This window comes from Podarcis raffonei, chromosome 6 (genome assembly GCF_027172205.1).
Source record: "Podarcis raffonei isolate rPodRaf1 chromosome 6, rPodRaf1.pri, whole genome shotgun sequence".
NCBI classification, from domain to species: domain Eukaryota; kingdom Metazoa; phylum Chordata; class Lepidosauria; order Squamata; family Lacertidae; genus Podarcis; species Podarcis raffonei.
Genome location: NC_070607.1, coordinates 80,833,668 through 80,858,449, shown reverse-complemented (window position 1 = coordinate 80,858,449; position 24,782 = coordinate 80,833,668). Strand labels below are relative to the sequence as shown.

Below are 24,782 nucleotides of genomic sequence, written 5' to 3'. Positions count from 1 at the left end.
AACACATGCCAACTAGGCGAAAGCGGTTGAAGGGGACATGGAGCAGTGGCAGTGACAGGTGGGACTTGGAGCAAGTCCTGAGGTCTGGATACAGAGGCCTGAATAATGCACACATAAAGTTTTTAAAATGAACGGTGTGTTTCAAATTCAAGGAAATAGGCTCCTTTGACAAATACAGAAACCTGAACAGTACACGCTTTGTGGCAGGTGAGGTTTAACTCTGCAGCAGTCACATTTTTCTCACTGTCTTACCATCACATCAAGCTTGACAGGCAATGAGGTTTAGCGGTTAGAGTAAATGTTGACTATAGACCAGGAAGACCCAAGTCTTTTTCCTGAATAGCACAGTTGCTTGTTTGTTGAGCACTTAAATAGCCAACAAACAAGATATATTTGCATAGGTACAATCTATATCACTGGAGTAAATGGAAAGCCCTCTACAAAGTTTTAATTTGATTATATTATCTGACTTGCACCTTTGATTTATTCTTAGGCAGCTGCTTGAGAGTGCAGCCCAGTGCATACTGAACCAGGGAGTAAGTCTAAGAGTTTAATACAGTGAATCCTACTTCTGAGTAAATATGCGTAGAATTCCACTATTAAATTCTCAATTTATCCAGGATTTGAGAAAGTTTGAGGCTGACTGCTTGGGGCCCTGACTGACTCTGCTAAAGCCTGACTGAAGCTGCTAAACAGACCCCTGGGCTGGGGTGTTATTTAGGTGCATGTAGGTTGTTGCTAAGGGACGCGGGTGGTGCTGTGGGTTAAACCACTGAGCCTCTTGGCTTGCTGATCAGTCGGCAGTTTGAATCCCCGCGATGGGGTGAGCTCCCGTTGCTTGGTCCCAGCTCCTGCCAACCTAGCAGTTCGAAAGCACGTCAAAGTGCAAGTAGATAAATAGGTACTGCTCCAGCGGGAAGGTAAACGGTGTTTCCATGCACTGCTCTGGTTCGCCAGAAGCAGCTTAGTCATGCTGGCCACATGACCCGGAAGCTGTACGCTAGCTCCCTCGGCCAATAAAACGAGATGAGTGCCGCAACCCCAGAGTCGGCCACGACTGGACCTAATGGTCGGGGTCCCTTTACCTTTATGTTGTTGCTCTTATTCATTTATTGCATCAATTTTAGATCTTCTTATGATTTCATTGGAAATTGTTTAGCTAGGATATGGGTACTTTTTGCTGTTTTATTGTCTACGACAACGTTTGTTATGTTTGTAATTATGTAAGCCTCCTTGAGCATGGCTTGAACTATGGAAAGGTGGCATATAAATAAAATGATGTATGTGTGTGGATAGAGAAAAGCTTTTCTCCCTCTCAGAAGACTAGAAATGAAGCTCAATGAAGATTCAGGAGAGAAACACAGGGCATAGCGAAAACTATGAATTTTGCTCACACATTTGTTTTTTTTAAGGGCAGCATGAGCGGTTCTGTGTTAACAGCAGGAGACCCTGAGGATCTAGGCCTGACATATCTCAGGAAGTCTCTCTTCCCCATAGGAATCTATCTGCCCACCTTTAATCCCCAAGGGTGGAGAGGATGTGCCCTTGTAGATATTGCTGGGCTGCAACACATATCAGCCCCAGACAGCAAGACCGGGATCTCTGAAGCAGGGTTTCCCAATTCAAGTCCCTTCACACAAGGATGAGGAATCTGGCCCTCCAGGTTATGTTGGACTCCAGGTATCATGGGCTTCAGCCCAAATGGTCAGTGACAGTGCTCAGGAATGATGTGGGCCACAGATTATACAGCCCTGGCTCAGAGTCCTCCCTGTACAGCAGATCAGGTGGGATGGGCAGAACAACATGCTCCCGGCCCAACCTGAGTTTGGAATTAGCAGCCTTACAGCATTTTTCTAACTATCTTCAGGTGTAATCAGTAATGAAAAGTGCAGCTGAACACCCTAGTTACTTAAAGATCTGGATTTTCACCACAAAACTCACAAACTGGCCCATCGACCCAAAATTATATTTTCCCCCCTTCCTACTTATGAATTGTGGCCAGGGATTCATTAGGATTCATTCAGGCAGCTGGCTTTAAGATAGCAAATGTTTTAACTTATTGTTATTTTATTTTTTTAACTGCCAGGGAGGGCAAGACTGGTGCAAGAAACAAAACAAAACAAAACAAACTTGTTGGCTGGTGGGGGTGCCATTTGCCTTGAAGAAGTAAATGGTCTTGGGCTGACCTTCTCCTGTAAATTAATGCTATTATTTTGCAAGAGAGCTAATATGTCATCTGCAGACCTGCGCCAGAGTTTTTTTTGCAGTTGTTTTGCAGCGAAAACCCAGTGCTTTGCAGCGCCCCACACAAACCGAGTTATTGATCCATCAAACATGGGGCTTGTACCTAACATGAGCCACCCTCTGATGGCTTTAAAAGAGGATTGGGCATGGAGAATATGCTTCTGAACACCAGTGGCTGTAAACCAACGGGAGGGGGAAATGCCCTTGTGGTCCAGTCCTAATCCGTGGCTCCCCCGCACCTGGTTGGCCCCTGTGAGAACAGGATGCTGGCCTAGTCGGGCCACACGGGCTCTTTTGTTATGTTCTGACGTCCCGCCCTCCCGAGCGCCTCCTGTTCCCCGGCGAAATACGTGCACCGCAGAGACGTTTCAAAGCAAAACGAAAACCCGCGCGCTGCGTGCAGGCCAGCTGCGGCGAGACGCTGTTGGTCCCACCCGGACCTCCCTCGGAAGGCGTGTGCGTCTGCGTGCGCTTTTGTTCTTTTGGTTCGCCGGGCCCCGCGCCCTCCCGCCCCCGGAGCCACTTACCGCCGCCGCAGCTCACTTCCCGCGTTGAGGTGACGTGGGCGGCAGGGAGGCCGGGCTCGCAGCGACAAGCGGCGCAAGATGGCGGCCACCACGGGCTCGGGTGAGCGGGGGACCCGGCAGCCGAGGCCGGCCTGGCCTGCGGGAGGAGGGCACGGGGCCTCCTCCCCCGACAGCGAGGGGTCGGGGGGTCCTCGGGGGCGGGAGGAGGGAGGGACCCGCTTCATCCTCCCCCCTCAAGCAGGCGGGAGCCACCCGGGGCTCGGCGGCTGGGTGTGTCTGGGGCCCGAGGGGCGGTGGCCGGGGAAGCCGGTGTGCTGTGGGGCCGGAGCGGGGCTGAGGCGCGGGGAGGCCAGGGGCCTGGGCCGGGGTGGCGCTGGAAGGCTGGCGGGGGCGGGAGGGGGCCGGTGGGCTCCGCAGGAAACGTGTCAGGGAGGCTGATGGACGGGACCGCATGCGGGCAGCCAAGTAGAGCCTCCATGTTCAGAAGCACCGCACCTCCGAAGACTGCGACGGCCCTCGCGCCCTCCCTCCTCATTTCTAACTGCCCTTGTCCGATTTCCTGGCAGGCTGCGACTAAGAAAGCAGGACCTGACGGGTTGCTCTTTTTGCTCTTATTTATTACAATTATATGCTGCCTTGCTCTTCCAAGGAGCTCAAGGTGGCCTACGTGGTTCTCCTCCTCCTCTTTCATCCTCTCAACAACCCTGTGAGGTAGGTTTTTCTCAAACCTGCCCCCCCCCCCCGCCCTGGATGCTGTCAGACTGCAACTCCCATCACTCCTAGCTAGCAGAACCATTGCTCAGGGATGATGGGAGTTGGGTCCCCAGCTGTTGTTGGGCTACAAGTTTGAGAAACACTGGAAAAGACGGTGACTGGCCCAAGGTCACCCAGTGAGCTTTGTGGCAGAGTCAGGATTGGAACCCTGGTCTCCCAGGGTCAAGCACTCTTAAAAGCATCACGCCACACTGGCTCTTGCGGTTTTATTTGGGGTGGCCGCTGAGGAATCCGGACCTGGAATGATAAGCAGCAGTTTTATTTTCTTGCTGGATTATATCCTGCCTGCCTTCTACGTTGGAACTTAAGGCAACATGTATGGGACTCCCAGGTGGGCTCCATTCCAGATGCTGATCACCCCCAGCACTGATTAGGTTCAGCAAGGTGGCTGCATCCTGTGCCATCAGACTGTGCCCTGTGTTCAAGGTTGTTGGGGTTTTTTGGAGCACAGTGTATTTTTCAGTCACTACTGCTGCCTTAAAAAAAGAATTACGTATGTTGGTTTGCCAGCATGGAGGCCTCCAGGTATTTTGGACAATGACTCCCATCAGTCCCAGCTAAAATTGCCAGTGTTCACAGGTGATGGAACTTGTAGTCCTGGAGTGCACCACGTAGGCCACCCCTGCTGTACATTGATCTTCATTTATTGTAAAATGCATGGAAGTCCTTCTAGGAAGAAAAATTGATATAAATATGTTAAATCTATTTGTTTAGTACAGGATGGGGTGTGACTTCTAGGATGCTACTTAGAGAAGAGGCAGGCTAGACTGGAAGACAGATAGATGGCTTGCAAGGAAGCTGCTCTCTAATTATTACTGTCTCATTCATCCTCCAGAATGCTTCTCTTGCTACACACTAGCCCCAAGAGCTTGACTAGTGTAGCATAGTAACAGCTAGTAGCCCCAGTTAGCATGACAAATGGTTGAGACTTATGGGAGTTTTACTTCAAAATATCTGGAGGGCAGCAGAGTTCAGGAAGCTATGAACCAGGAAGTCTCTGATTCAAATCATGCCTCTGCTATATGCTCACTAGTAAGGAATTGTTAGGTAAGCTGGAGGTTTTTCCATCCCTGAGCCCAGTCCCCACAGCTATCATGGCAATACTGGATTACCTAACCAGGCCACCATAAGGCTGCTGCCACTGTAAAGTGAAGCGTTTTGGATACTAAAACGTTATATGCATAATAAGTATTTACTAGGTTAGTCTACAAATGATGATCAGAAAGCATCATAGCTGAACAGGGTTTTGAACCTCACTCTCCATGTTGAAGCTCAGCATTGGAACTGCTGCTGTCCATAAAACTGATCAGTTTTCAGGAGGTAGTAGAGTCAATGATAGTAACCTTTGGTGTTGGTAACAAGAGGATGAGGCATAAGTCAGAATGGTTGTATACTACTTCTTGTAGTATACAATTTTTCTAGATTTCTGAACTGTAAAGAATGGGCTTCTAGGAAAATCAGTGCAGTATATAGTGAGAAAGCTAGTTAGATCTGGGAAAAATGAGCTCAAGCTCCACCTTTGCTGTGGACAAACTGCATGGCTTTTAGCAAACCATGAAGTTCCGTGGCCACATCCTTATCCTGTAAAATGGGAGCAATTATGATGCACCTGCCATGATTGCTGCAGTGTGGACAAAGTAATTAGAGGGGAGTTACTCTCTTAATACCAGAATTCATAAGAAGAGCCTTCTGGATCAGGCCAGTGTCCAGCACCACTGTTCTCACAGCGGCCAACAAGATGTCTGTGGAAAGACCAAAAGAAGGATCTGAGTGCAACTGTATTCTTCCAATTGTGATTCTCAGCAGCTGGCATTCAGAGGCACACTCAAAGTAGTTTGATGAAACTGATTGGTAAGAGATTCAGGATAGACAAAGTCAGGGCAGAAGTACAGGAATGCTCTTTCATGTGTGAATTGTATCCATCTCTTGAGTTAGAGTGATCTTGTATTTTTGTTGTTGTTTAGTCATTTAGTCGTGTCCGACTCTTCGTGACCCCATGGACTAGAGCACGCCAGACACTCCTGTCTTCCACTGCGTCCCACAGTTTGGTCAAACTCATGTTGGTGATCTTGTATTTTTAACCTCTATTTAAAAGCAATTTGGTTTGGTAGCTAATAAAATGCCAATTGGGTGATCACCTTTAAAGCCCCAAATGGATTTGGCCCTGTGTACACAAAGGAGCCTCTCCACCCCCAACGTTCAGCCCAGATACTGAGGATTAGCTCCAAGGGTCTTCTGGCAGTTTCCGCAATGCAAGACCAGGCAGAGGACCTTCTTGGTCGTGCCGCCCAGTCTATGGAACACCCTCCCATCAGATGTTAAAGAGTTAAACAATTATGTGACATTTCAGACACCTGAAGGCAGTCCTGCTTCAGGAAGCTTTTAATGTTTGGTGTTTTGTTTTGTCGCTTTATATTTTGTTGGAAGCAGCCCAGAGTGCCTTGGGTAACCCAGTCAGATGGGTGGAGTATGAACTATTATTATTAATTTTACTGATGAAGAAATTTTATTCTCAGGGTTTACCATTGATCTTCTCAAATTCTTTTCTGGCTGTTGCTTCCAATTTGGCTCTGATCAAGATGTTTTAAGGCAAAAATTGGCAACAGAAATAGCATACTAGGCTTCTATGGTCAGGTGGTTATTTAATACTCAAAATCCTTCTTTCCAGAGCTTAGGATAGAATATATACCTAGGGGCTATAACTCTATATAGGGGCTTTGTTACTCTATCCTCACAGCAGCCTTGTGAGGTGGGTGAGCCTGAGTCAGTGTGACTGGCCAAAAATGGCCTAGTAGGCTTCGCATCTCCCTAGTCTGATGCTGTAAGCAATATACCACTCTGTTATCACTCCTACTTCCGGGCAAAGTTCTGTTGAGCAAAAATATGTTTCCTGAACTTGTTGGACAAAAACGCCTGCTCTCAGTTTTAAAGTTGTTGTTGTTGTTGTTGTTTTATAACAACAACAACAACAACGATGGATGGAAAAAGTAAAAATACAAAATTGTAAAAACACAAAAATCGTGAACCAGAGAAATGATTAAAGTTCTCTTCACTCCTCATATCTGATACTTTCTGCCTTGCCTGTGCAGAACAGAGCTATAACATTGGTTTTGTTTTCATGTTCTGCCTTGAAACTTTAGCATAGAGACCTATTTAAATACATTACCACACAGGAAATAATTCTTGAATGAGGAATTGAAAAGCTACCTCTGCTGCTTTTAGAACCAGTTTTCATTTTAGAAGTTTGAGGCGGAAGTATGGTTAACAGTATTTAGCAAAATGTCAGTTAATTACTTAAACTTGCTTGAGGCTCACATTTTTACAGAGATGTTTTTCATTCCTCCTATAAATGAGTTCTATTTCAGCTACCAGATTTGAAGTGCTGGCACCCCAGTTCTCAGCACTTGCACTAGCTTGGTGTACTATCACTGCAGTGCCAGCCTAATGCCATGTTTTGTGCCATTGCACTACAACAGTGGGTGGTACATTCTCTGTTTGCTCTTGCAGGAAGTTCTAGCACTGGGCTGTTTGTATAAAATGTGATGCTGACATGGGGACCTCATGTCCTTTCATCCTGTCAAGCCTGCAGTCTCTTAATCCTTTGCAGCTGCTGACTTTGCAGTTTAGACTTGGTTGGAAGAAGAACAAGGCAAATGACTTTTATTTTCCTGGATGGCTTTGAGAGCATTCACTGAGAGATGCCACTCTCCTATTTCTCAAAGAAACAGACTTACAGTTTGGGTGAGTGGCTTCCACATAACATTAGGCAGGCACCTTCATTGTACAGTTTTAGGCGACTGCCAAAAGCTTTTATTTGTTTATTTCAGCAAGCCTTTCTGGCCACATAATTCAGTCATGTATATTTGTTTTTAAATTCTGTCAATACTGTCTGTGTTTTACTGAGAATTAATTTAACTGTGTTATGTACACTGTGAGGTTCATTGAGTAAGTGGTTTATAAAAGGCCTTAAATAGCAGGATAGCTGAGTAGTAATTTAGAATGTACCAGGCCCATGCACATTCAGATAATGCCTGCCTGTCAGTCTCTACCGCAAGATTGACCTTGTACAGTTAAAAGTAATGAGATGTATCTTCCAATTTTGATCATGGAAGGACACACATGTGTATTGACTGTTATTGCTTAAATTTGAAAAATAAATAATGGGGTTTGGTCATATCTTGAAGGTAGAAGGTGTGGCCTACAGATCTTGAACTCCAACTCCCACCAGCCCTTGCCAGCATGTTTGAAAAAATTCTTCTGGTGTATGTTGAATTTAGCATTGTGTGAGATAGATAGATAGATAGATAGATAGATAGAGGTGTGTGTGTGTGTGTGTGTGTGTGTGTGTGTGTGAGAGAGAGAGAGAGAGAGAGAGAGAGAGAGAGAGATTTTGAAACAGTCTTTTTTGAAGTAAGCAACTAAAAAATAATAATAACAGCAACATATTGAGGGCACCATCTTGGCTACCCCTGGCCTGCAGTGTGGGTTTGGGCAGTTCTTAATACATTTTGGAGCAGAGTGTCACGCTACAGAACTTCTGACAGTAATTCAGGTTAGGGTGGGCCTGCGCTTTTGTCCTTTGTCATGCTTAATTTCTTCTTGTGCTTTCCCCTCATTACTTTTGTATTGCATGAAGATTCAGCACAGGAGTAACAACGTGTAAAGAAATGCAACCACCTCTGTGACTGTTTTTGCGGCTGGCAAACGTGCTTATCTAGTAGCAGTGAGCAATATATGGCATATGGACAAATGAGGCTGTTAGGCAAATGGTCCACCACACCACTGGCTGCTCTGACTGGCAGAAACTCTCCAGGATTTCAAACAGAGTGGGGAGGGGGGCTTTTCTAGTCTTACTACTTGAAATCAACCGGAAATGCCTGTATCTTGGGCACCTGTGATGATGAGTTGGCAGCCTTCCTTTCTATCTATGAAGCTGTAGTGGTGTCTACTGATTGTTTACCAATCCTTGCCAACTGCCCAGTGCCAAAGTTTGGAGGAAGGCTAGGGATTGTTTGACAGCTGTGTAGCCAGGGTGCTCAAAGATCCTTGGCTGTGCAGGGCCAAAATAACAATACGCACCACCTGTAGGCTTTTCACGCTCCAGAGCAGGAAGGGTGGGCAGGGAGAGCATTGTCCAGTGGTATATTCTGGCTCTGGTAGCCAACAGTCTACTCTTTCCACCTAGAGATACCAGGAGGGCTTGATGGGAGCAGAGGGTGCTGTAGCTGCTGAGTACAATATTTGGCTTTCCTAACAAGGTGAGCAAAAATATATAGATCCCTGGTTAAAGGTGGGTTCCTAAGCTTGGAAAGGCTAAATGCCTAAAAGCTCTAGAGGATTGTGTGGAAAATCTTGGTCTACTTGTTTGAAAAATAATGAACACATATTATCCAGAAACCCATGCTGTGGTCCAGAAAGGGAGATATTTCTTACAGTTTAATAGAAAGGTTAGTAATTTATAGCCTATCTGAACAGTGGGTGAAAGGAAAGTCAATGCTATATTCTATGTTTATGTGAGTTTGAGCAAAGGCTGTAGAGGGGATGTTTCTTTGGGTGAAAAGTAAGTCCCATTTCAAATGCATACATCAGGGATTTCTTTTTGTTTTCAAACTGACAGGGAGCATCTTTTCTAGCAGGTAAATTAGAAGTTAGCATTATGTGTTCAAAGAAAATCTAAAATGCATTGTCCAAAATGTCAAATAGATTTATGTTTTAGGTTCATTCAGAATAGGCTGTGAAAAGTAGAAACAACAGGATTCATTGATACTAGCTTCCATTGATGTAGAATTCAGCATACGAAAGATCTTGAAAGGGTTGTTTAAAACTTAGGACAGTTCCAAACCAATTCTCTTCTTTGTGAGTAGGATGAAACCATAATAAGGGCAAAATGTCTGTGGGTCACCATTCTGCCAGATGTTTAACATTCCCTTCTCTCCCTGCTTCCGATTCAGATGGAGTTGGCTCTTGATCAGTAGCAAGGGGTAGCATTGGGTGCACCCCAGGATCTATCAACTATCAAAATTATGAAAACTTAAGATTTGTGACTATATGGAATTATAGATAAAAGTAGGTTAATTTAAAATAGATTAGCTGTAACGTATGTTCCAAAATGTTATTTTTACAAAGCTGTGTAATATCCATAGAAACCTGTTTTTTTTAAAAAAATGAGTTCTGATCTCTTTAGAAATAATGAATTTTATTACGAAATCACAAAAATCAGCACTGTGATCTCGTGGATGCGTGGATGTTATTTTGTTTGTGGTAATGCTGCCAGGCTGTTTCTATTAACGGCATGGAATGGTATTCATAGATTACAGTGAGTAATATCTACCCATGAACTCTGAATAACCTCTGACATAAGATTGTAAGAACTGACTTTCTAGTTTAGACCAAAGGCCCAGCTGGGTAACGAATTGTGGCCGGTGAGCTGCCCTGGGAAGTTTTTGAGCAGTGCAGGGTGGAAATAGCTGCCCCTTATTGAGCCCTAGCAGAAGTGCAAGGCCTTTGAATATAAAGCTATTGTGGCAAATGTCTTCTGATAAGTGTACCTTACATGAATTTGTCTGATCCGTTTTATGGCTTCTGTTAAGACAAAATATCCTCTTAAATATTTTTTTGTTGTTGCATGTGCTGTTATTCCCCCAGTGGGGAAGGAAAGTTGCAGCTCAGTGACAGTTGCATTATGTTCTAAGAACAGGAGAATGAGACATGGATTGCAGAAGCTCTGTGCCTCTTACAATGCCTAGGTGTTTCCTTAGGTGCATAAAAGAGTATAGATGTTTTAAGTGACAAAGAGAGATTGGTAGCAAAAGCAGGTGATAATTCTTGGAAAATATTGTAACAATGAACGGTAGAAGATGCTGTGAATCAAAGGATCTGATAAATGCTAATTTCGACAAAGGGGTGGGAAATCATTTGAGTTTTAAACCCCAGTTTAAAGCATAATGAGGTCCCATTAGGATGGAGCAGTTTACATTTCATTGCCACATTAAATTCTGCCTGGTTAATATGACAGATTCATATTTTAATTAAGCTTTGGACAGGAAGCAATAGTATGTGAAACACTTAAGTGCTTTTCTGGGTTAATATTGAATCTAATCCTGTATCTCAGACTGGCATGACGCCACAGAGATGCAAGGTGCAAGCTTGAGAGCATGTTTTCTCTTCCTGCTGAACTATTCCAGTAAAACAATTGTGTAAACCTGATAAATCTGCCATCAGTCAAAATAGGATGGGTAAACTAGCTCAGCCCCTAAGCCCCTAGGCCATTTAGGTGGCTACCTTCCGGTGCAGAGGCAGACAGTTTGCTCTGCCGTGTTCATGTCTGTGCCCTTCCCATTACATGTTTGGTCATGTTCATGGCAAAAAAAGTTGTGTGTTGCTTGTTGCCATGCTTTGGGTGAAGTGGCAGCATTCTTGTGCTTGTGATCTCCGAAATATAGTTGGGAGGAATCTCCAAGAATCTCCCACAGAGCCCTAGAGTGCCTTGGAAAACAGCAAGAGGGTTTGCCACTTTCTGAGACTCAGCGCAACAGGGAAGAATGCCGACCTCCGCCCCATCTTGAAGGTGGGGAAAGAAACGGGAACCCGGCCCAGCCAGAGTGCAGGGGCTCGAAGAAATTTGGAAGGCCTCCAAAAGATAGCATGACATCTTGGGAGGCGGGCATGGTTGATGTCACAAACAAATATTTGCTGGTTACCTTGCCAGGTGCCTCCTCAAATAAACTAGTTGCAGTGCCGAGCTGCAGGGGGGAGAGAGGACATCTTAAAATTTTGAGGTTTTTAGTGATGTTTCCATAGAAATGTGTTTTGACAATTTGACAATTGTTTTTAATATTCGGTTGGAAGCTGCCCAGAGTGGCTGGGGAAACCCAGCCAGATGGATGGGGTATAAATAATAAATTATTATTATATATTGTTATTATTGTACAGCAGTGATCTGGAATGCCCCCTCTAGATCATCAATTCAGATTTGGCAGACAGATCATATGGTGATATTGTAGAATTTAAATCATAGAAATCAGAATTTTTACTAAGGGTGGCTTTTTAAACACCCTTTTACTAAGGGTGGTTTCTCTTCAGATCGTATAAATCTTTCGCCTTTTATTAAACAGTGAAATTATTATTGCCTGATTTGAGTTAACGTATGTCTTGAAGCTGCTATCAACCTCTCTGTCTTTTTGGGGGGTTTTTTACTACTGTAGGTGTCATTCTTCCCCTTAGGATGCAAAGTAACAACTGAGTAAATGATCCGTTCTGCTGCTTGGCACAAAAGTGATAATAGGAGAGAGCAGGATATTCAGGAAACCTGTCACTGTGTCAATTATCTTATCAAGCATTCATTTTATGCCTTGACTTTTGAAAGTTCTAGCATGGCTGTAGCAGAAAAGCTTTGCCAAAGTAAAATCTATTGCAGGTGATAGTTATTCCTAAATGGTGCACCTTAGCTTCTTTCCAAAGGTAGAAGTCTGTGCAGCTAATTAAATCCATAAAATAATACAAATGCAAGATTAAAACAATCATAACATACTATTGTGTTAAATCATCATAAGCATATGAAGGGGGTAACATAATATGTGCTTAATAATAGGTGATGAACACCCATAATAGCGACAGGTCTGTGCTGTTGTCTAAAATGTCTCTTGAGTAGCCACTCATATTAATGATTGGTTAATACTGGTTTTAAATGTTTTTATGTTGTACACTGTCCTGATACTCTACAACAAATGGTATATAAATACTTAAATAAATGCATAATTTTTCTAGTGTTTTCTTCTACTACCTAAAAGTCAACTCTGACAGGTCTTCCCTATAGACTAAGAGCTTATCCACATATGATCATTATTTAGCAGTTAATCCACACACGCACACACACCCCAATTCAGTTGAGACCAAAGTTGTCCACCTCTACAGATAATTTGAATTTGTATTTGAGGAGCAACTTGGGTCTTTCCTGTTCATATCAGTAGGCATTCTCTTTTGTGTTTGTCCTTGTTTCCTAATTTGTTGATTACCGGTATATTATGCCAATTAAATACAGTGGTAACATCGGGTTAAGAACTTAATTTGTTCTGGAGGTCTGTTCTTAAACTGGAACTGCTCTTAACCTGAAGCACCACTTTAGCTAATGGGGCCTCCTGCTGCCGTTGCTCTGCCGCTGCACGATTTGTGTTCCCATCCTGAAGCAAAGTTCTTAACCCGAGGTACTATTTCTGGGTTAGTGGAGTATGTAACCTGAAGCGTATGTAACCCGAGGTACCACTGTACAGACATAGTACGCATCCAGATAGCTGTGTGCAAGAGGAGCACATTTCTTGGAAGAAGGTGTCTTCTCAACTGTGATATATTCTCATGCAAGCATTATTAGTCATTGAACCTATTTTAAATTGTACCTAGAAGTGAATAAGTGGGCACTTGCTCTCAGGAAGTACCTTTTTTTTTTTTTACTAACTAGAGTATTCAAAAAGTCTTTCTGTATAAAGTATGTTGCACAGTAATAGACACTAGAGTTACAAGAGGTAGAGAAGATGTTTTCTCTTACAGAAAAGAGAGCAGTTGGTATATCAGATGTAATTAAAGGTATAAGGAAAATAACATGTGCAGTGGTACCTTGGGTTACATACGCTTCAGGTTACATACGCTTCAGGTTACAGACTCGTCTAACCCAGAAATATTACCTCGGATTAAGAACTTTGCTTCAGGATGAGAACAGAAATCGTGCAGCAGCGGCGGCAGCAGGCCCCATTAGCTAAAGTGGTGCTTCAGGTTAAGAACAGTTCCAGGTTAAGAACAGACCTCCAGAACGAATTAAGTTCTTAACCCAAGGTACCACTGTATAGGAAACAGTTTCAGCTTTGACTTTGCCCGATACTGTGAAACTGGAGAGTTCATATTTGTCATGGTTTCACTGAAGAAAAAAATGTAGTATGTTCACTTAGATGGTTTATAGTATCTGCTAAACAGATCTGAATTGTTTTCTGCTTAGTTCATGTTGCTTATAAACAGTTTATATTGCATTTTCCCCCTGCATCAGACTTATTAAATAATATAAGCTAAATATTTGTTTCTTAGTTTTCTCATCCTTCATGGAATGTAACTGAAATGTGTTCCAGTGAGTTTTTCCATCACTGTTGGATAGCTATTGTTCTCTTGAGAAAAACCTTTTGGCTGCTAATTTGGAATATACTAGTATACTTAATTCATTGTATTTTGAGTTGTTGGGTGAGGGGGTTTGCCTCTGTAAGGTTCTGTTGTACTTCTATTATATTTTTACTTGGATCAGACCCTTAGTGGAAAAGCAATTCATGCATTGAACTGGGAAACCCAGCCAGATGGGTGGGGTACAAATAAATTATTACTATTACTATTATTATTATTATTATTACTACTACTACTACTACTACTACTACTACTACCATATTTTTCGCTCTATTAGACGCACCAGACAATAAGACGCACCTAGTTTTTGGAGGAGGAAAACAAGAAAAAAAATATTCTGAATCCCAGAAGCCAGAACAGCAAGAGGGATCTGGCTTCTGGTATAGCCGTGTGAAGCCTCTTCAGAGCAGCAGGATGAAGGCTCCCCCTGCCCTCAAGAGGCTTCGCGTGGCTAAGCCTCTCCCGGGCAGCGGGAGGAAGGCTCCCCCAAGAGCCGTGCTCCCTTTAAAGAGCGCGCGGGGCGTGTGTGCGGCTCTTGGGGGCTTACCCCCGAGGAGCAAGAAGGGCAGCCCTTCTCCTTTCTTAGGGAAAAGCCCCCAAGAGCCACACACACGCTCCACGCAGCTCTTTAAAGGGAGCGTTGAGCAGAGCCTCCCGCCTGCATTTGCTTGATAAGATGCATACACATTTCCCCTTACTTTTTAGGAGGGGGGAAGTGCGTCTTATAGAGCGAAAAATACAGTAGATTAACTAGTAGTAATCTGCTGGAGTAGCATGCATCTCCCCAAGCCTTGCATTAAAAACAAATGTTTGTTTGACACATGCTAAGACACTGGTGCAGACAGTAAAGCAGCTTGTACTGTTGATTATGTGAAGCAAGACGGTGAACCAAATGGGTAATTGGCCTGATGGAGAGAGGCTGCTTGTTCCTTTGACATGTGTGCAGGATGGATGAAAACTGGGATTTCTGCATAGTTCTTTTCTTTCCTTCTTAAGTTTCGTTTCCCACAACTTTAGTCAGTCAATGGGTACCATTCTTTGAACTAGGGTCCTGTTTCACAGGGGTGCTACAGCACAGCTTAGATCACTAGGAACTACTTCTTCATTTCTATAAAGTTGAGAGGGCTGCATCACTACATTACCAGTAGAACAGAATTTTTGTTGCAGTTTTAACTTGGTGAGTTTTTAAACCCATTCCTCCATCACTGTTGTCCCCCCAGCCTTCCTTCTGGTTGTCTCTGCCACCTGTTGTTGAACTCATAAAAAGCAGCACACAAGACTTTCACTGATCATAATTGACACAGTAAGGATGCAGGTAAACCATGCAGTGTGGCTAGCTGGCTGCCACTTTCTGCAGAAACTTGCCAACTCCACAGTGCGTATTTCCATTCAGGGAAAGGCAAAGCAAAGCAGACATTCTGATGGGCATTCTCTCTCACACACCCCTCCAGCTCTACTCTCTTCCCAAAGAAATGAGAAAGGGCCACAGATAATTGTTAGCTGTGATTTTTCTCGGGGACCTGAAGTTGGCTAGCAGATTTGCTTGCATTGTGCCGGCCCAGAGTAGTATATAACTCTTGGGCATGCCATAATAGCCTCTTAAGTCTGGTAGCATAATGTGGTGGTTCTGCCACTTCATTGCGGATTCTCTTTTCTCCAGGCTCCTCTTCGGTATTGGTCTAAGATTTTGTAATTTCTCCGTAAAGCCCAAACGGGATACCTTCTGCAGAAACTAACCTTAGATGCATGTTGTTGTTTTCTTAAAATGTTGTATATTGTTGAAATTGGTGTGCATTGTTGCTCACATTAGTATTACTTTACTAACTGCACCATTTCTCACTTTTGGGGCTGCAGTCCTGTACCCATATCCTTGGGAGAAGCCCCATTGAATTCAGCAGGACTTACTTCTAAGTAAACATTCATAGGATTGCATTGTTAATTAATACAGTGTTCAGCATACTGGTGAAAAGCATCAGCTACCTTATTTTATTACCGTAAGTTCTCATCTCAAAACTGCATCCTGATTTGTTTTTAGGTGTAAAAGTTCCTCGTAATTTTCGACTGTTGGAAGAACTTGAAGAAGGTCAGAAAGGAGTTGGAGATGGGACAGTTAGCTGGGGTCTTGAAGATGATGAAGATATGACACTTACAAGATGGACAGGCATGATTATTGGGCCTCCAAGAGTAAGCATAAATTTAAACACAATATCCTATAAATCCCTGCTTTTTCTATGTCTGTTTCTGCCAGTGTGTGACAGGGTTCACTGCTTTTTCTGCTTGAGGCTTTTGTCATATAGGTAGTAGACAGTATGGACCACGTCATGCTAAATACTTGGAGTAAGTTTTTTTTTTGTCCAAAATTGGAAATAAATCAATTAACCTAGGTTCAGTATTTCTGTCTTTATCCGTGCTAAATGTTGGAAGAATATATGAACCATTTTTAAATTGCAGCAGCAGCAAAACACAATTTGGCTTTTTAAAAACATTATGGGATGTTGCTGTGGTTTTCTGTGCCTGGTAGACAATTTGTATTCGTCCCCTGGAGTCCTGCATACCCCTTGAGAGACAGTTTGCAGACCGGTAAAATATCAGACTTTTCTTACACCATTTCTAGAAAATAGCATGTTTATCTAAATGGGAAAATGTCTTACAGTGTCCCCCCTCCCCAATGTTCAATAACAGCCTGCAATGGGAAGTTTCCTGTGTAGGTGGTGTTAACCATGTTCTGTGATGCCTCTCTTTCTTTCCTTTAAAAAAGCACTTTATTCTGATATACCCTCACTCATGGGAACATTAACTTGCTGTCATGTAGATGCATGCATACAGACACATCTCTGAGCTGTACTTAGGTGTACTTAGTCATGCCATGTACACAAGCACACACAACCACCCACAGGACACAAGTTTTAAAATGCAGTACATGCAGTGGGGACACTTGCTGTTTTCACCTCCATTCTCAGGCCGGTAAAATAATGTACCCTGAAGTCTCCTCTTCTGCCTGCTTTCTTCTCTTCTTCCTTTCCTTACTTTGGTTGGATAGTTGCAAGTCTTTCCCCCTCTCAGTTATTTCTTTTCTTTTTTGACATTCTCTCCTTTTCTTTTAGCTACAGACAGCGTAGCTAAGAGAACGAGAAAGTGTGAAGATAGTATGAATTGTTCTGATAAAATACCTTGGGCCAAATTCAGCTAACAAGTCCCACTAGCAGATGCCCACATAAGGACTTCTGCTAGAAGGCTTTCTCCGCTCTCCTCTTTCATGTGCCTCCCATGTCCCCAGTTGGCGGGGGGCGTTGGGGGGAGAGTCCCCAGAACACACAGCGGGAGAAAAGATAAGGGGGATTGTTCCATATGGCAAGCTGAACTACAGTCCATAGCACTGTTGAATTCCTCCCCTTATTTATTCTTACCAAAGCAGTTGCAAACTAATAAATATTGTGCGTTAGCAAGTTGGTAAGTTATAGATTGCTATTACAGAATCTACATGTAAACCCTTTTGAGCTCCTAGAAGGAAGGTCAGGGTATGCATCTAACAAATTTAGGTCATATCCAATGCTGCGCGCGCGATGTTCCACTCAACACAATGCAAGTTCCCTTCCCTGCATGCCCTCAGATCTGTTTCAGAGGGTGCTCCAACCTTCTGGAGGAGATTTGGTGGATGGGGGGGGGGTTTGCTGCTGCAGACAAAAGCAAAGGAAAATTCCATTCCATAAGCAGAAGTCTGCTGCTATAGCACATGGGCAAGCATTGGATAGGATCCTGAATTTGCAAGTCACTGGGTCACATTGAACAGTGTGCATCTAATGCCAGCTGTTCTTTACTTGTCAATCTTTTTTTATTATTTTTGGTTCCTGGGAAAGCTAAGTCAGAATATGGCCCCAGGTCCATTATTCTTTTACTGGATCCAAAGGTTCCACTAAGCAAGCTGTGCCACCTATCTAAAGCCTTTCATTCCCCATCCCATAACTGGTTCTGAATTATGGGAAGGTTGCCCATAGCAGGCTGGGGAGGTGATAAGGGACTGGTGACCCCTCTCCGGCATCCATATATGGAAGCAAAGGTCCTTCTCATGGTGGAGGATCCTTCCAAGAAAGCAAGCCGTGATTTAGTGCAGGCTTTCCCAAAGTTGGGTCTCCAGCTGGTTTTGGACTACAGTTCCCATCATCCCTGACGACAGGTCCTGCTAGCTAAGGATGATGGGAGTTGTAATCCAACAACAGCTGTAGACCAAAGTTTGGGAAATCCTAATTTAGTGGAGGGCAAGCTTACAGCTCCTTCCTCCCCACCCACTATTTGCAGACCCTGACAACCAGTCATCACAAAATGGGCAAAGTTTGTTCAGAAGAGGGTGGCGTTTTGAGTGATAGATACATTGATTTGTCAAAAAGAAGAGAGAGAGTGATCAGTTACATCTTCGAGATGCAAAGACACGTTTGACGCTTCCATTAGACATGAATGTCCATCCATATTGAAAAGTCGTTTCCTATTGTATCATGAAATCAGTTCATGCAAACAATGAGGGCACAGCAGAGTGGGAATATTATCTATGCTAATGTGAAACTTATCTCTCTGTATATCACCTGAATGTGGTCTTCCTTCGGTGATGGATCATCTGACACAATTTTTTCCCTCCCTCAGACAATTTATGAAAACAGAATATACAGCCTTAAAATAGAATGTGGGCCTAAATATCCAGAAGCACCTCCATTTGTAAGATTTGTAACAAAAATTAATATGAATGGAGTAAATAGTTCTAACGGAGTGGTAAGTGTTACATCCTTTGTGTCCCAGTATTTCATGTACTGTTTTGTTTGCCAGTTTTCAGATGGGAACAGTTTAATTCATCTATCTAAGCATATAGCTGTTTCTTTGTTAAATCTCCCTTCAAAGTTAGTGTCTGCATTACAGCTGTATGTGTTTGGAAGAATTTCAGTTCTTCCATCATCCAGCTTTTAACTGGTTCAATTTAAACAAGTTTGCGTAATAACCAAAACTGAAGTGTAGATAGATGCCTTTTCCAGATACTGAAGGGAGTACGATAACTTATCAGTTAATAAACAAAACTTGCTGATTGACGGAAAAGAGGTCTTTAGTTTTTTTCTCTGTAAATTTCCTATGGCAGTAACCAGAACCGAAATAACCTAAAAATAAGCAAATGTGCCTTTCACCTTCCAGCCCTACTAATTTAAATTGGCTTTTACTGATTGATTTGCTAAATGTTTGGCTGATTAATTTACAGCCTTAGGCCAGAATTCGAAGTACTTTAGATGTGTTTAACATTGTGTGAATGTGATCAGTTTTTTTGTATTTAAAAAAAAAATTCTGCAAACCCCCCCTCAGCACCAGTGGGGGTTTTGAAAATCCAGTTTGGTAAAAGTGATGAACTGTGTATATTGGGGGTATTCTTCTTTTAAGAAGTACAACTCAAAAGTCACCTTGAGCATGTGATAGTACTTGTGTGAGTCTTTAGATCCTGGCAGTGGTCATTTTCAGTGTTACAGGTGCAGTGGGAATGTGAAGCAATTTAAAACTCATGGCTGTGGTTCTTTTATTTGTTTTTAGGTGGATCCAAGAGCCATATCAGTCCTAGCAAAATGGCAGAATTCTTATAGTATCAAAGTTGTTCTGCAAGAGCTCCGGCGTCTAATGATGTCTAAAGAAAATATGAAACTCCCTCAACCACCTGAAGGACAATGTTACAGTAATTAATGAAAAAAAACAACAACAACAGAAAAATCATGCCCCTTCATCAATTTAAGCTCTCTCCATTTTCCACAGTAGTAAATTTTCTAGATGCATCTTGTAGACCTCCAAAGTACTGGAAAGGAAGTTCCCTTGCAAAGGAAAGTCTATCTTGAGATACTGTAAATGATACTAATTTTTTTTTCCCATTTGAAAATAAGTTGTGCTATAACAAATAATGCTGTCATGTGTAACCACTGTCCATAGTTGAACTTCTGGTATCAAGAAAAAGTCTATTTAAATTTATTACTGTCAAGACCAGTGTGGCACATTGAACTCGACTGTGAAAAAAGCATAAAAAGCAAACGTCACACAATCACATTGCTGTGTGTTTGGCCTGGGTTTATCTCTCTCCACCCCCTTTCTCTTTCCCTTTCCGTCTGACTTGTCTGTCCGCAATAGGGTTGACGCTCAGGGCTATTTATTAGGGTAGACACGAAGGGCACAATCCGCGGGGAAGTTCTCCTAGACCTTTGAGAAGAAGCGAGGCTGCGCAAGAGTGTCGTCCCAGGCCGTTGCTCAGGTCTCATTCATTCCAGTAAGGCTTGCTGAGGACCATGTCTCAAAAGGACTGTGCCCAAAGGTTTTAATCCCCAGTCCTAGGCTGGGGTTATCTGGACTACTAATGGGATGCGTTGATATCCTCAGTCATCCCTCCCTTTGTGCAGGCTCTAGTAAAATGCTGAGTGTGTCTCGGGGTTCTTCTTTATTTTCTGGGTTTTTTTTAAAGAATACTATAGTATTTTTTTTTATTTTGCAAGGGGCTGTGAGAGGAGGCTCTTTCTCCCCATAACCTTTGGCTAAGGCATAGATTGTACTTCTGCACCATCACCTTCCCCCATAATGTGGGCCTTGGGGCAATAGATCCGGGGCGGAGGGGTGTCTTTCAGTCTTTTCCCCTTTTCTCATAGTTGGGGTGCTGCTTTCCATTTGCCCCTTCTGTGATGCTGTCTTTTACACCTGGCCAAAAAAAGAGGTAAGTGGCTGGCAAACTGCCTGATTTTATTATTATAATTATTATTATTTTTGCCTCGTGCTTTCGACTTCTTCTGGGCTATCGGTTTTAGTCTTCGCCAGCTGGGAAAACAAGAGTGTCTGGTTTTGTTTTGTTTTTTGCCCGCAAGTATCCCCTTCCCTTCCTGCCCTGTGGCGCTGCTTCCACACCGCCAAGCTGGCCATGGCTGATGCTATTAGATAGGCTTTTGGTATGGTGAAAAGAGCAGTAATTTACCAGGATTGCTGAAGCCTGTTCAGAATGGCCAGATAGCGTGGAATGATCTTTTATGTAGGAAATTCGAAACAAAACACTCCAGCTCCCTGAGCTGAAGGTCACTACCTCTGCTTGAGCGACACATCTTAGGGACAGGTCTGCTCTGTGCAGGGCAGATTTGGTCCTGGCACGCTGCAGAGAGGAGGACTCCTTCCTAAATAAAAAATACGGGATGGCAATGCCATGCAGAGTGGGTTAGGGAGACTGTGATCGACAAGGCTTCCTGGCAAATCACTTCCTTTTCGGACTTCTTGTTTTGGACCACTGACTGCTGAAACATGGATGCAAGCTTAAATGCAAACAATCTAGTGTGTCCTCTCTTTTTGAGTTTTACAGAATAAAAATGCCGTGTTTGTGTAAAAAGAAAAAAGAAAGAAAACGACAAAAAGTCACGTTCAAAAGCAGAAGCTTATCAAGTCAACGAATAATTGATGTTTCCATTAACTCTTTTTGAGGAAAATATTAGTTGTAAGGATTTAATATCCTCTGTAATTAAAAATTTAACATAACAGTATTCCATAAGCAGCCTTTTTATTGTATCAGACCATTGCCTGATTTTAATATAATAAAAAGTGTGCATTAATATTACTGTGCTGTAATTGTATTTATGTTTAGAATGGAGATCCCTGCTGAGGGTTTGGCGCAGGGGACACTCACCATGCATGGCCCATCGAAGTAATAAGAGCTGAGGAATTGTTTAAGCAGCTTCCGTGGATTGCGTTGGGGCTAGCAGCAAGGCGTTTCCCCTCTCATCCATGTCTGCTGCTGTCTAATCTTGCTTAGATTTCGGAAAATGTTTTTAATAGGAAGATCCATTATTTAGGCACAACCTGAAGGCATACTTGATTTCTTGGACGAGTGTAAGAAAATAGCAGCTGGAGAGGCATTCTCATTTAGCAGCTTTTCCCTCGTTTACTTTTTTTGTTCCATGCCTATTCCACCTTTCCCTCAGATTACCTTGGGATGTGCACCCAAACAAACTTCCTTGGGAGTAAGTCCCATTGTACTCAGTGGGGTTTCCTTCAGAGTAAATTTGCAAAGGATTTGCACTGTTAGGAGAGGTTTCTTGGTAGCCAGGCACTGGTGAGCCCAATGCAGATTGGAGTTTGAACTGCATCAAGCATCTTCAGGCCATTTTCTTGAAATGAATGCCTTGAGTTAGGAGGGAAACTGACAAAAACTTAGGCCTCCTAGTGGTGTAGCTAGCCCATTTGTTGCAAAGCTAAGCAGGGTGCAGAATGGTTTCGAATTAGATGGCGGGCCCCAGTTGAGATTCCTGCATTGCAGAGGGTTGGACTAGATGACCGTCGGGGTCCCTTCCAACTCTACAGTTCTTTAAACTAGTACAGCCTTCCGAAACCTGGTGCCCTCCAGGTATATTGGACTACAACTCCCATCATCCTTGGTTATTGGCTGTGCTGGCTGAGGATGATGGGAGTTGAGGTCTAGCAACATCCAAACAAGGCTGAATTTGTTAACTGCACCAGAGATGAGGAGCCTGTGCCCTTCCAGATGTTGAACTCCAGTTCACATCAACCCCAGCCAGGTGTGGCCAATGGACAGGGATGATGGGAGTCATAGCTCAACAGCATTGGGCTGAGGGGGAGGCTCAGGTTCCCATCCCTGAACAAAGCAAAATGATCCTGCTAGTCATTCCTTCATGGATGGTGAGGAAGCAGACAGTATTTTTTCTATTCTACAGTCAGTTAAATTTCTCTGGACCAAACCTTATTCTGTGCATTTATATAACACAGGCTGGGTAGGTGGGATGATAGAAATGAACAGCTAGCAGGATGTCTGCTTTACTGGTTGATGCAGTAATGTTTCAGATGCTTGCTGTTCTGCATTTAAGACCTCATTTGTGAGTCTGAGGTTATATTCCCAGGGATTATTTGCCTGAAGGTGGGTGGTCTGATAAACTATACAGTGGTACCTCTGGATGGGAACGGGATCTGTTCCGGAGCCCCGTTCGCATCCTGAAGCGAATGCAACCCACATCTGCACGTGCGCATGTTGCTGCTTCTGTGCATGCGTGTGACGTCATTTTGAGCACGTGCGAGCAGCGAAACCTGGAAGAAACGTGCTCCGTTACTTCCGGGTCGCCGTGGAGCGCAACCCAAAAATGCTTAACCTGAAGCTACTTCAACCCGAGGGATGACTGTGGATCTATTAGACAGCCTTTCAGTTAGAGTACCTTGTCTACCACCTACACTAGAAACCGAGTCTTCCTAAACTGCAACGCCATATAATATAATTCAGGGACATCCAACTCCCGATGGACTGCGATCTACTCACAGTATTAAAAAAACTGGCAGTGATCTACCCATTGTCATTGGATGGACCAAAGTTGGTCTTCCCAGTAGATCTACCAGGATCTACGGGGAAGACCCCGCAATCTACCTCTTGGTCATGCCTGATATAATGCAATATTTTGAGATGGAAGCATTGTCCAGGAACAGCCCTCTTAACCTGAGCCGCTGTTTTCAAAAGCTGCCTGATTTCATTCTCCTGAAGACTTTACAGCTGTTCAGATGCAGAAGAATTTTACCGGAGTGTTCTGCAAAATATTGGAACTGCAATGGTGAGGTGGTGTTCCCTCTGACACATTTCCAAACAGTCACAAGCACGAAGGCAGCGAATGTTCCACGAATGTGCTAAAAACACACGACGCCCGAGTTTGAACAAGCAGCAATCTGAAATGCTTTCATTTGTGCCGTGTGTTATCCTAACCTATTCTAAAAACGTACCCTGCCTTTCAGATATAAATGCTCAAGGGTTGATGTGCATAGGCAATTCATCAAACTAAGGATGCTAGCCAGACTTTTCAGGGAAGTACTCCAGTACAAACCTGCTTGATAAGTCCTTTGCAATTGTAATCAACCTCGCAACTTATCCTGTTGATATTCATGTTTGGTGTTTTATGTGCAAGGACCTTAAATGGGAAGAGAGAGATGCAGCTGAAGTTTGCAAAAACATACTGAAGCAGCATTTCGTGCTGAGATTTAACAGTGTCTTAGACCATCTTACCTGTCTTGGCTTTGCTGTTGATGGGGAGTGGCGTAGAGCACTGGAAATCATATTCAGTGGTACTTCCTGCTTTGGAGATCTCAGTAGGCTCTGATGTTCCAAAAATGCCTTTACAAACCTTCAAGACCCAAGTGACTCTTGAGTGCAGATTCTATAGAGGAAAGCAAGGTTATAAGTATCTCAAAGGAACAAATCCCAAGGGCTTGCAACTTGTGCAGATGTGGCATATTTTGATACAAACCAAACCCTATTGGCAGTGGTAGAACGCCAGTAGCAATCAGCAGGCAAAGTTCCTCTTGCCAGCGAAATGCAAAATGGTTATGGCAGTTCTTTCCCAGGTACCACGGTCACTATAAGTAGAGGAAGCCACAGTAGTGCTTGGTTGGATATACATTTCCAACATGAATGCGTATGTTGAAATAGCTCAGTTGGTTAGAGCATGGTGCTGATAACGCCAAGGTTGCAGGTTCAATCCCTGTAAGGGACAGCTGCATATTCCTGCATTGCAGGGGGTTAGACTAGAAAACCCTCAGGGTCCATCTCTACAATTCTGTGCTATGTATGGTTGAAACTAGTCGTGTAAGCGAAACAGAGCTGTGTCGTCCTGCAAACTTTCAGGCACCTAAGCACTTCGCCAGCAGAGGGTGCAATTGAGCTGTACAGCAATTGAGCACAAGGGCTGCCAATGTTCTGTCACTGCAATAACATGTAACGTTTTCTGATTTAATACGAAGTTCAGCGATTTGAACACTGCCTTCAAGCTGAAAAGTTTGGATCTCTTGCACCATTCCCTTCCGCCCTTTCCTTCAAATATATAAAAGGATGTCACATAGAGGAGGGAGAAAGGTTGTTTTCTGCTGCTCCAGAGAAGCGGACACGGAGCAATGGATCCAAACTGCAGGAAAGAAGATTCCACCTAAACATTAGGAAGAACTTCCTGACAGTAAGAGCTGTTCGACAGTGGAATTTGCTGCCAAGGAGTGTGGTGGAGTCTCCTTCTTTGGAGGTCTTTAAGCAGAGGCTTGACAACATATGTCAGGAGT

At 43.5% G+C, this 24,782-nt stretch overlaps 1 protein-coding gene and 1 non-coding gene across 4 annotated transcripts; both read left to right on the top strand.

The window, feature by feature from the left end:
- The first annotated feature begins 2,697 nt into the window (after positions 1-2,697).
- Positions 2,698-21,300, top strand: UBE2V1 (ubiquitin conjugating enzyme E2 V1). Of its 3 annotated transcripts, none has more exons than XM_053394242.1 (4): positions 2,698-2,871; positions 15,739-15,887; positions 18,339-18,464; positions 19,263-21,300. In XM_053394242.1, exons 1-4 carry the CDS (start codon positions 2,850-2,852, stop codon positions 19,407-19,409), a joined length of 444 nt encoding a protein of 147 aa, XP_053250217.1. In that variant the 5' UTR covers positions 2,698-2,849; the 3' UTR covers positions 19,410-21,300. The 3 variants fall into 3 exon arrangements, with proteins under 3 accessions (XP_053250217.1, XP_053250216.1, XP_053250218.1); XM_053394241.1 differs by lacking the exon at positions 2,698-2,871 and adding an exon at positions 7,049-7,286; XM_053394243.1 differs by lacking the exon at positions 2,698-2,871 and adding an exon at positions 9,497-9,611.
- A 2,855-nt stretch (positions 21,301-24,155) lies between these two features.
- Positions 24,156-24,226, top strand: TRNAI-GAU (transfer RNA isoleucine (anticodon GAU)). Its single transcript has one exon. It is a non-coding gene; the product is annotated as a tRNA-Ile (tRNA).
- The last annotated feature ends 556 nt before the right edge of the window (positions 24,227-24,782 follow it).